The sequence below is a fragment of the Caretta caretta genome, chromosome 1 (assembly GCF_965140235.1).
Source record: "Caretta caretta isolate rCarCar2 chromosome 1, rCarCar1.hap1, whole genome shotgun sequence".
Taxonomy (NCBI): Eukaryota; Metazoa; Chordata; order Testudines; family Cheloniidae; genus Caretta; species Caretta caretta.
Window position 1 is genome coordinate 51,088,892 of NC_134206.1, and position 12,548 is coordinate 51,101,439.

At 40.0% G+C, this 12,548-nt stretch overlaps 1 protein-coding gene across 5 annotated transcripts in view; it reads left to right on the plus strand.

Moving 5' to 3' along the window:
• NBEA (neurobeachin) overlaps positions 1-12,548 on the plus strand; it is an 858,254-nt gene that overhangs the window by 224,562 nt on the left and 621,144 nt on the right. For all 5 annotated transcript variants that reach the window (XM_048847621.2, XM_048847613.2, XM_048847638.2 and 2 more), the window contains one exon: positions 12,101-12,247. In XM_048847621.2, the coding sequence (XP_048703578.1) occupies positions 12,101-12,247 (147 nt within the window). The remainder of the gene's footprint in view (positions 1-12,100; positions 12,248-12,548) is intronic.

Consider the following 12,548-nt stretch of genomic DNA (forward strand, 5'->3'; position numbering starts at 1 on the left):
GATTGTATAAATATCAGGCATGTTTATTTCCTTAAAATGTTTTTTTTTAATTTAAAAAAAATCAAGAATTGGATTATACTCGAGTTATTTCTTTTTTAGTTATATATTTTAAGAGAACATCATCTCTCTAGGGTTAATTTATTTCTTATCTTTATTACCATATAATATCTTATGTTGAGTCTATTTTGAAGAGATATTAATGTGAAATTCAGACTAAGTATTTTCAGATTATAGAAAATATTTTATTGTATGATAATATATACAGACCCTGGATAACACAATCGATTGGTAATTATCTTTTTTTACCTGTGGGACATTAATTTTATAATATAGGTTTTTTCCTGAAATAGCTAAAATTCAATCTAAACATTATATCTGAGTAACAAAAAAAATGTTGAGTCTCATTCAGCCAAGTTACCACACATACGTCTCATAATAAAAATTAGTTTACCTTTGTTGTATATCTGGAGTTCTTGTACTGTGTTCAGTCCAGATTGAAATGTTTTAAATCAATTTTAAAGATTAAATATCCCCACTTGAGAGGTGGAAAACAGAGGCAAAGAGAAATTAAATTACATGCCTTTAGTCACATTATGATGTGTGTGGCAGGTCCAGGAACTCAGGTCTCTGTAGTCTGAATTCTGTTTCTTAATAACAAGATTGTCTTTCATGACTCATATTAGATGGCATGATGTTAATTAAGTGCCCATTGTGGCATCACAGTTAAACATGTTGAGTTTTTTATGTTAAAGCAGGGATTCAACCTTTTTATTGTGTATTTAAAATGCAACATATTCGCCACAAAATTACAGCACTACTTTTTGTTTCTTGAATGAAATAAATGAGAATCTATAAATAAATCTGTTAATTGTTTTGAGTTGAGATCAATTTTAAAACATGTCCTTTAAATAGTATAGCAACATGTTTCATCCCCATCTCAATGGGAGTTGTGGTTGATTGGACTGCAGCAATGAGACAGCATCTGGAAGTGAAGTGGAATTGAGAGTGCATGCTTGGTGAAGCAGCAACCAGGCCTCTTCTCCTCCTGATGTCCTCCACCTCCTATTGGCTGGGTTGTTTGGCTCTCATACTCCCCTTCACCTCATCCTGATCTATTTAAACTCATCATGGGGTTTTCAAAGGCCTCTTGCAGTTTTCAGCAGTCCCTTCCTCATTCCCCTTAGTTGTAGGACAAGAGCTGTGTTCTTTAGGAAGCTGCAGTCTGACTCACTGCCTGTTTGGTCCACTGGGCCAAACTGACCCAGTTCTGCTGATATTTTTTGCCTTCCTCACAAAGTCATGGAGGCCCGGTTGGGTTGAAAGGAAATAGGCTTGATAGTTTATGATTAGGAAAGGTAAGACTGTGTAGCTCATTGCAATTTGTGGCTGGTGTTCTATATGGACAAAAACTAAAAGGGTCAGCTCCCAAGGGTAAATGAAAGCTGGAATTTTGTAGGTGGACAGTGTTCCTTTAGGAAAAGGGGGTACCTGAAATATTTGTGATCTGCAGTTCCCGCCTTGATACTCTCTTCCCCCTCCTCCCACTTCTCATGGAAGGTCTATTCCAAGTTCTTGATTTGTGTTGGGATCTGGTAACCCCACTCTGAACCCAGTTAAATGCCAGGTATGTGAGAGTGGGGATGGGCATATAGTGACCCCTCCCCTGTGGTGTTAAATTAATAAAGTTTGAGGCCTGCCATTTAAATCCATCCCTGTGCTTGTCATTTATTTGCCTGTTTAGCCTGATTGATTGTAGTGGAGACATCACCTATTTGGCAATCAAAGGATGATATTCCCCTGTTTGTGTACACATGCTTGCGCTTGCTTGATGAGCTTGTATGAGTATAAATAGAAGTGTAGCCTCAGTAGCACAGGTAGTAACAGTGGAGTCATGGCTGAGCTCTGCGGAGTACAAACCCATCTGAAACCAGTGGTTATGTGTTCGTCATGGCTCAGCCATGCCTCTTTTGCTGCTCCCAGTGCTACCTCAGCTATGCTGTTTATACTGACTCCAGCTCTCATCAAGCAAGTGCAGGTATGCGTACAAAAACTGGGGAATCATGCCCCTAGCTCATAGAGTAGATGTAGCCTTTGTTAATTCATTGAAATCTTGTGAATCGGCTACATTTGAAGACATTATTAAGATCACTAGTAATTGTTTACTGCTGTTCTTCATAATTGAAGGAATTTGCTTCAGCAGAGACTGAGGAATAATATTCTACTACAGAGGATTCCGTGAAGAATTGCCCTCTTTCAAATTTAAGACCATCTCATATTGTTCTCAGTGGGACTGAGAGAAGGCTGCACTTAGCAAAGATGGATCTTGCTTCCATACATGTCTTCTCACAGAGCTCCTCTTCACCTCCTGACATCATAAGGTACTAGCTTCTCTGACAGGGAGTTTGCTTTCCTTGGGAACTATTGGAGGCAGTGGCCATTTTGATAGAGGACAATTATTTTAAGTTTCTCTTAAGGTTTTGTGCCTCAGTATCTGCTGATAACCTTTCAACTATGAAAACTAATGGCAAAAATGACCATTAATCCTCAGTATTTCTTTTAAAAAAATATTAATTGCACCAGATCTACACAACAGGTAGGGCAGGAAAAACTTTTGTGGGGCAGTATGTAGCATAATGTGGAGCTCAGGATTGTACTTTTTACCGCCCCAGATTCTGTATGCGAGAGAGTGACTGCCCCTTGCCTGTGCAGCCTGCCCTCCAGCCTGGTCTCCTTTCTGCTCACAATGCAACAGTCTCAATGTCGCCTCTTCAACTTCTTTCCCCTATGCCACCACTTCCCCTTTCCCGCACCCCTCGGTTTGGCACAGTGGCTTCTTTCATACCCCACCACCTGGCCCGCTTGCTCCTCCAGGGATGCCAGAGCCTTGTTCAGGCTCTGGCATAAGTGACGTCTGACAATGCAGGAAGGATTCAGATATAAATACCTTAAACTACCTTCATCCCCAGCAGATTTTGAGAAGGGTTTTGAACTTTGAGAAATCCACGTTTCCAACTCTTCTTTGCTATCTTTTTTTCCTGCAAAGATCCTTCTCATCACCCACTTTGAGACAACATGCTTCTTAATCAGCACGGGAGCAATGGTAGAAGCTTCCTAGCAGCATAAAATAATCCTCTTTCTAAATGGCAGGCAGTACTTGCCACCTTAAATCTGTGGTTCTCAACATTTTTCTTTGAGGCCCCCGCAACATGATATAGAAACTCCACAGCCCAGCTGTGCCACAACAACTGTTTTTCTGCATATAAAACCCAGGGCACAGCGTTAAGGGGTAGCAAGCTTTAGCCCATGGTGGTGGGGCTTGGGGTCCCAGGCTGCAGTCCTGTGTGGTGGGGCGTTGGCTTTCTGCCCTGGACCCCAGCAAATCTAACGCTGATCGTGCTTGGAGGACCCCCTGAAACCTATTCATGGCCCCGCAGGGGGCCTCAGACCCCTGGTTGAAAACCACTGCCTTAAATAATAAGATATTACTTTACATAGATAATTGTTCATGGATGAAAAGATACATAGAACATAAGATTTCTAGAATATATTTCCCAGTGGAGCTAATCTTTTTTAATTATATGCAAAGATTTTCTTGCTCAAGATGTTCAATTCTATATAGGTCTTCTTGGCAAATGTATTAACCGTTCTCTTACTTCATCTGCATAGATTTCAGGACATGTTACTGATTGAATGGTACAGAATCCAAACGTAAGGGGTCTTTTCATCAAATCTGTTTTCCAGAATAGTCATATTTCTCTTTTCTATTATTAAATCTGGCTGTGTATCTCTAATTGTATGACTCAATCAAATGTCTATCCCTTTGATTAGAAGGTAAATATAGTGCCACAGCTTTTGCTAATTGGTGATTCTCAAGTTATGTTAAAGATAGTCTTTATAGAATTTGTAAATGAAATATTCTTTCTGGAAATTGTTTTTCATTCATGATTTGGAATCTTAATGCACACAAGAGGAAATATTGCTTTGTATGCTTTTTGTATTTAAAAAAAAAAGTCCCAGCAACAACCAAAGCCATTGAGAAAAGGAGATAAGTTAATTGAGTTAATTTTAATAATTTAATTTTAGAGGAACTTGACATAGTTAGAACCCAATTAGACTCCTTCATTGAAACACAAGCTAATAAACCCCTCCTTCCTAATTTGATGTCAGCTTTTTGAGCAGGCTAATAAATGGGAAGTGAACATTCAAAAGGAATGGGGAAAGAGGAAAACCATTTAATTTGTTTTAAAAAGAACATTATTTTCCTTCTAACTCTGTAAATAGAATACTTAGCTTAGTTAAAATAGCACTTCTTCATGTGGTAGTCTACACGCCGTTCACTCATGGTATTGTGTGCCTCCTATTGCCAGAAATCAGAAACTTTTCCTGCTAGCTGTCCCCTGTCCATCCTTCCATGCTCATGGAATGCCTGCCCCACAGCTGATCCCCCGAGGGAATAAAAGGGTAGCGCAGACCAACTGCTACTCAGTTCCTTCTAATGCAGCGTTAGGCTACAGGCAGAACGTTTTAGCAGTCCATTATCTTTGTTTTAAACTCATTAGTTTAGTCTGTTGTAAATATTTGTTTTAGTCAGTTAGCTTTAGATTAATTCTTTGTTAGTATTTTAGTTTTAATTAGTATTTTGAGATAGGTTTAACATTGTTAGGTACTGGTAATGGGGTGTGCAGATTGTTAATTTGTAGAGTGACCCTGGGACCTTTTAGGCCTAGAGGGGAGTGCTTGTGTTGTCCATGGCCAATGGAGTTGAGGAGCTGACCCACAGCAGGCACAGACAAGGCTTCCTGATGCTAAAGGTGGGAGATAACGAGGTTCCTCACAATCTTGAGTACCTCTGTGAAGCATTATAGTCACTGGTAATTAGGCTCTCTATATGGTCTCTTTCTGATTTGTGAAGTATAAATTCCAAGGATCTTTTAAAAAAGGATCTTTTAGGCAGCTCTTGAAACCTTCACAGTGTGCAATGAATCAGCAATCAGCAGTCTTGGGACTGTATAAATTTGTTCCTTCAAAGGGTAACTCGTCCACTGTATTCTGAACATCAAGTGGAAAGCCAGAGGACTGAAGTCATGAAGCTCTTGTCATGACTATCACCAATGCAACTGAACAGGTAGCTGTGTCAGCTGCGTCTGTAGCTGTTTGTAAAGCAATTCTGGAGACTAAAAGTCCTTCATTAACAAAATTGTGATTTCTTGTTGAGATTCCTGAGGTGCTTTATCAAAAAATGCCAACAGTTTTTGCCAACAGACAATCATATCTAGATAGAAGAGCATGATAGTAACAAATGCTTGTTTGGAGTACAGCCAAGGAATACCTCTTTCTGCCCAGAAGATTGTCTACACACCAATTAGTCTGGCCCAAGATGAGTCAGGCTTGTGGAACTCAGGCTAAGGAGCTGTTTAGTTGCATTGCAGATGTTCAGGCTTAAGCTGGAGATCACGCTCTGGCATTCTGTAAAGGGGGTGGGTCCCAGAGCCCAGGCTCCAGCCCAAGCATCTACACCCCGCAAGCCCAAGTCAGCTGGCATGGGCCCAGCCATAGATTTTTAATTGCATTAGAGACATACCCACAGGCTCCTTGTTCCTGGGAGTCATTTTATAAGGCGCTGCTTTGTATGCTGTAGAGCAGCAATGACCACCAAAGAGGTGGGCAATGGATGGGTATAAAATGTTTCAAAGTTCTCACTGGGAATTTGATATGTCCTATCAGCTTTCTTTGATGTAACTGCAATAATTGGTGGGGTTGGAGTTAAAGCGTGCACTCGTTCTCATAACTAGTCATTTAGGGTATGGCTACCCTGTCATGAGCAAAGGAATATACAATATCTAAAAGCTTATGATATTTGTTAGATACCACCTCAAGTGGTATTTCCAGAGCTGCTGCAATCCTCTTGAAAAGGTATATAGTCAACCAGAGATAAGTTGTTGCTGTTAACCCTTCAAGTCAGAAGGAAACTATGACCATATTTTGCCCAAAACCTCGTGCCAGTAGAATGAAAAGGGCGCTGCAATCTTTAGATATATCTAGAGTTTAGCCTTTTATCTAAATTGAACTAAATCTTTTAGGCATTCTTCCAAATTTATTATGGCTTATGCCAAGAGTTAAAGGTAAACAGATTTATTCTCAGAAGCTTTCAAATTGAATTTTAAGACATTAAATTGTGTTTTATGCTTGCAGATCAGGATCCCCATTAGTAATTAGTAATCCCCATTGAACTTCCTTTAATAATACCACCATTTTAGAAATTTGTTAGGCAGCGACATGAGCTTCTGTTCATACTTTCAGAAAACATTATGTAATTGGACCGGCAACTTGAATAGATAAAGGCTTTGGTAGATTAGTACTTAGATTTGTCTTTATGTAAGACTTCAATACCCACCTCCATCTGTAAACTGCTTTTCAGTCTCTAAGAGTGGAAGTCCTAGATAAACTCAATGAGGAAAAAGAGGTTATTTACCTTATAGTAATTGATGTTCTTCGAGATGTGTTGCCTGTGGGTTTCTCTACACCAACTTTAGTTCATGGCAAGCTGGGGTATGAATCTGCAGCAGTAGTCTGCTGTGGACTTAAGCCTGGTCTACACTACAGAGTTAGGTGGACATAAGGCAGTTTACATTGACCTAACTCTGTAAGCGTCTACACTAAAATATCCCTCCCGCCGATGTAAGTCGCCCACTATTCTGACATCATAACTCCAGCCCCATGAGAGCTGTAGTGCTTAAGCCAATGTAATTAGGTCAGTGCTTTGTCTGTGTAGACACTGTATTGCTTACATTGCATCTTTGCTGCATAGGGCTGAGGTCTGTCTGTGCAAGCGCTCCTGGTGAGGACATGTACCACTGACCGAACATAGTGTGGACTGCAGTGGCTGTAGTTGATGTGACTTAAGGAGAAGTCCCAGAAGACTGGAGAAGGGCTAAAATAGTTCCCATCTTTAAAAGGGGGAAAAGGAGGAGCCCAGGAAGTATAGACCAGACAGCCTGACTTCGATACCAGGGAAGCTACTAGAACAATATATAAAACATTTATTTTGCGAATACCTGGAGGATGAAGGGCTAATCACTAGCAGGCAGCATGGATTTACCCATGAACAAATCATGCCAAAACAGCTTGATTTTCCTCCTTTGACAGGGTAACTGATTTGGTCGATAGGGGGAAAGCAGTGGACATAATATATAGGACTTCAGCAAGGCTTTGACACAGTCTCTCATGACATTCTAATAAGTAAACTGGGGAAATGCAGGTTTAGCCAACTACCAAGTGGATACATAATTGGTTAAACAACCACAAACAGAGTAACTATTAATGGAAGGAGGTCTCAAGTGGGGATCTGTTCTGGAACCGGTGTTCTTTAACATCTTTAACGACTTAGATGTAAGAATAGAGAGCATACTGATCAAATTTGCAGATGACACAAAGCTATGGGGGAGGGTTGCCAGCACTTTGGAGGATGGAGCTAAAATTCAGAGGGATCCTGATAAACTGGACAACTGGGCTATAGCCACAAAATGAAATTCAACAAAGACAAATGTAGGGTGCTACACTTAGGGAAGAAAAAACAAATGCACAAATATAGAATGGGGTATAACTGGTTTGCACTGCTGAGAAGGATCTGGGAGTTGTGGCAGATCACAACTTCAACATGAGTCAGCAATGTGATGCTGTTGCAAAAAAAAAAAGCAAAGGCAATTTTAGGTTGCATTAATGAGAGACATAGCATGCAAGTAATGGGAGGTGACAGTACCGCTGTACTTCGCACTAGTTAGGCCTCGTCCGGCGTACTGTGTCCAATTTTGGTCACCAATGTATAGAAAGGATGTGAAGAAACTGGAAATGATCCAGAGGCGAGCAACAAAGATGATCAAAGGGATGGAATGCAAGCTATATGAGCAAAGGCTGAAGGAACTGGGTATGTTTAGTTTGGAAGAGAGGAGATTGAGGGGGCATAACAGCGGCTTTCAAATACTTGAAAGGCTGTCATAAAAAAGAGAACAGTTGTTCTCTTTTGCCGCAGAGGGCAAGGCAAGAAGCAATGGGTTTAAACTACAGTATAGCAGATTTAGATTAATTCTCAGGAAAAACTTCCTAACAGTAAGAACAGTAGGACAATGGAACAGACTGCCTTGGGAGGTTGGAGGTTTTCAAAAGGAGACTGTCGTGGATGGTTTAGGCACAACAAATCCTGTGTCTTGGCAGGGGTTAGACTAGATGACCCTTGTGGTCTCTTCTGATCTATAGAATATATAGTAAATTTATACCTTGTCATATGTTATCATATTTTTATATTGAATTTTAAGCAGGTTTATTTTTAAAAATAAACTTATTTGATTTAAATAAAAATAGTGTAAATAAAATCTTTAATTTAAAAAACAATTATTTTATCCACCATGTTATTAAATGATATTGTTTATATTGTATCACCTAAAGGGCAAAGTCAGGTTGTGGCTCCATTGTCTTAGATGCTGTACAATGTATACAAGGCTTCTGATTTTTTATTTTAATTAATTAGCTCTGATAAAACAGCAGTGATTTTTTTTAGAAGAAATTGGTGTTCATCCAGTAAACACCAGAAAAACACTGGAAATGGTTACTTGTACTATCCAATGGTTTCTTGATGGACCTATGCTCCATGAATTTATCTAGTTCTTTTTTTAATCCTGTTATAGTCTTGGCCTTCACAACACCCTAGGGCAAGGAGTTCCACAGGCTGGGGGTTGGGGCACGAGAGAAGATGAGGGCTCTGGGCGGTGCTTACCTCGGGAGGCTCTCCGGAAACATCAACATGTCCCCCAGTTCCTTGCCTCTGCCTGCAGCTCCCATTGGCTGTGGTTCCCAGCAAATGGGAGCTGCGGAGCTGGTGCTCTGGGTGGAGGCAGTGCGCAGAGCTGTCTGGCTATGCCACCACATAGGAGCTGAGAGGGGGATGTCGCCACTTCCAGGGAGGCACGGAGCCAGGTAGGCAGCCTGCCAGCCCCCTCCCCCGCAGCACCTGTACTGCACCTGGGCTGCCCATCCAGCACCCTCAGACCATACACCCCCCACCGACACCCCTGGGCTGCTCCCCACCCCTGCCCCCAAGATTTAGTCAGGGGTATATAGTATAAGTCATGGACAGGTCACATGATGTGAATTATTATTTACTGCCCTTGACCTGTCCATGACTTCAACAGAAAATATCCATGACTAAAATGTAGCCTTAGTTATGAGAAGGAGTAAATAACACTTCCTTATTTACTTTCTCCACACCAGTCATGGTTTTATAGATCTCTGTCATATCCCCTGTTAGTCGTCTCTCATAGATTCATAGATATTTAGGTCAGAAGGGACCATTATGATCATCTAGTCTGACCTCCTGCACAACGCAGGCCACAGAAATTCACCCACCACTCCTGCAAAAAACCTCACACCTATATCTGTGCTATTGAAGTCCTCAAATTGTAGTTTAAAGACTTCAAAGAGCAGAGAATCCTCCAGCAGGTGACCCGTGCCCCATGCTACAGAGGAAGGCGAAAAACCTCCAGGGCCTCTTCCAATCTGCCCTGGAGGAAAATTCCTTCCCGACCCCAAATATGGTGATCAGCTAAACCCTGAGCATATGGGCAAGATTCATCAGCCAGATATTACAGAAAATTCTTTCCTGGGTAACTCAGATCCCACCCCATCATTTTTGCCCTTTTCTGAAGCTTTTTTGATTCAGATATATCTTTTTTGAAATGGGGTGATGACATCTTCACGCAGTATTCAAGGTGTGGGCATACCATGGATTTATATATAGCCAATATGATATTTTCTGTCTTGTTATCTATGGCTTTCTTAATGATTTCCAACATTCTGTTCACTTTTTTGACTGCCGCTGCACATTGAGCGGATGTTTTCAGAGAACTATCCAGAATGACTCCAAGATGTTTCTTGAGTTGTAACAGCTAATTGAGACCCCACACTTTATATGTATAGTTGGGATGATGTTTTCCAATGTGCATTACTTTGTATTTATCAACATTGCATTTCATCTTCCATTTTGTTGCCCAGTCACCTAGTTTTGTGAGATTCTTTTGTAACTCTTTGCAGTCTGCTTGGGACTTAACTATCTTGAGTAGTTTCCAGAGTAGCAGCCATGTTAGTCTGTATCCACAAAAAGAACAAGAGTACTTGTGGCACCTTAGAGACTAACAAATTTATTAGAGCATAAGCTTTCGTGGGATACAGCGCACTTCATCGGATGCATAGAATGGGACATATAGCAAGAAGGATAAGCTTTCGTGAGCTACAGCCCACTTCATCAGATGCATAGAATGCAACATATAGTAAGAAGATATATATATATATTCATACAGAGAACGAGGAAGTTGCCATACAAATTGTAAGAGGCTAATTAAGATGAGCTATTATCAGCAGGAGAAAAAAACTGTTGTAGTGATCATCAAGATGGCCCCCTTAGTTGAGATGAAGGTATGAGGATACTTAACACAGTATACATACAAACATAGTCACTCTCACCTTCTTGTCAACTGTCTAAATGGACCATCTTGATGATCACTACAACAGTTTTTTTCTTCTGCTGATAATAGCTCATCTTAATTAATTAGCCTCTTACAGTTTGTATGGCAACTTCCTCATTCTCTGTATGTGTGTGTGTTGTACAATTTTCCATTCAGTATGATAAACACTTAATTATTTTCCTTGTTAACTCAGAAAGAATATGCAAGGAAGAAGCTGTTTGTTTAATTCATTGAACACCAATGTGTAGTTTTGACTGAATACCTATTTACAGTTCTAGAATAAAAGGAGACAGATTTGAATATTTCATGTGTTCTGGGTCCAAATGTAGGAGAATGCTTGATACTTGCTGAATTGGCTATTTGTTTTTACTACTGGAAGAAGAATGTGAATGAAAACCAACCATGGCAATCGGTCATCATATAAATATGCTTGTAATAACTAATGTAATCCCAGCCCTGGGGCGTGGCGTAAGCCTTTTCCTTGCTATTTGGAGTGATTTCTCTCTTCTCACTTTAGGAGTCTGGGTCCTGAGTTCTCTATCTTGGAACCTGGTGCCTCCAACCAAAGGTGCCCCCTATAGTGCCCGGAACACAAGCAGGTTTTCCCTTGGGAAAATGTTTACTACCAAATAATATACTAGGACAGTAGTCCAATATGCAAAAAATAAAATTATCACTATTCCCAAAGTAACAGTAAAACAGCAGAGGGAACTTTATTAGGTACAGGGAACAAAGTATAAGGGGTAAGGAAAGAGAAGAAGTAACTAGAATAATAAAATAACAATATCTTACACCCTTCTCCTCCCAACATTTACAATGGGCCCAAACCTCCCTGCTCCCTCCCAAAGCCCACCTAGGCAGATAGTGAATTGAGAATCAGTTCTTTACTGGGTGATGCAGCACTGTAATTGTTGGCTGGCTTAAAACTCACAAATAATATAAATAGACATAGGATTCCTTATGAGGTCTTCACCCCTAAAAGGTTAGTTTCTTCCTGAGGCTCACTCGTCTGGAGTCCAATAGAAAATTAGGTTGGCTCTTGGTAGTCTGACCTGGAATTCCTCCTCAGCCTCCTGCATACTTGGTCTTATGGGCTGACATCCTTTAACAATGCAGTAACCACCAACAGAGTTCAAAGTTTCCCTTTGGGTAGGAATTGAGTAGTTTAATGAGGACCTTCCAGGCTCTGATGCTTCTCTCTGGTCCACCCAACACCAACAATAGCCAAAACCGAAAGTAAAACAAAACCCTTTGTCTCAGAGTTTATGAATGGTTCTTGTAGTAGCTTTCAACTTGTTCAATCTTCACCCTGAACTCTAGGCAATTTGGGAAACTTAGTCCTCAGCCTTTGTAACCATTGCTGCTGTTGTACACAGGAGAGTCTCCTTGAGGCTTAGAGTAATATGACTGAAACAACCAGCTCCAGAGAGGGTTACACTAATTAAAGTTGGATTTTTTTCTTTTCTTGATATTACTATATTCAATAATAAATTAGTTTGTTCTTCGTTAAAAGATAAACAAGGACTGTTTCTTTGAATATTCCCCAAGTATTTTAAATTCATTAAAATTTCTTCTTTTTTATACAGAGCTATGATAAATGTTTTCTTGGCTCTTCAGAGACAGCTGATGCAAACAGAGTGTTTTGTGGTCAACTTGGAGCAGTATATGTGTTCACTGAAGCACTCAATCCAGCACAGATATTTGCAATACATCAGTTAGGACCTGGATATAAGGTAAAAACTTAATTTATTTCACAAATATAAAAATAGTTTTCCAATTAAAAACACAATGAGGTATTTTTATGTTTTTAGCCAAAGATTTTGTTTGAATGCATCTCTTTTGGAACTGCTTGAGTAGAGCTTTGTGGTTTATATTTCCTTGAGAACATTTCACATCTGTTTTTTTCAAAACTTCGTTACCAATCTGAAATTCAACCAGCTTTTTAAAAGATTCACTAAATTTTGTTTTCCTTTGAAACATACTTGAGTGTACAATGTGTATTTGGGTCAAAAAGAAACCATGTGAAATTGCAAT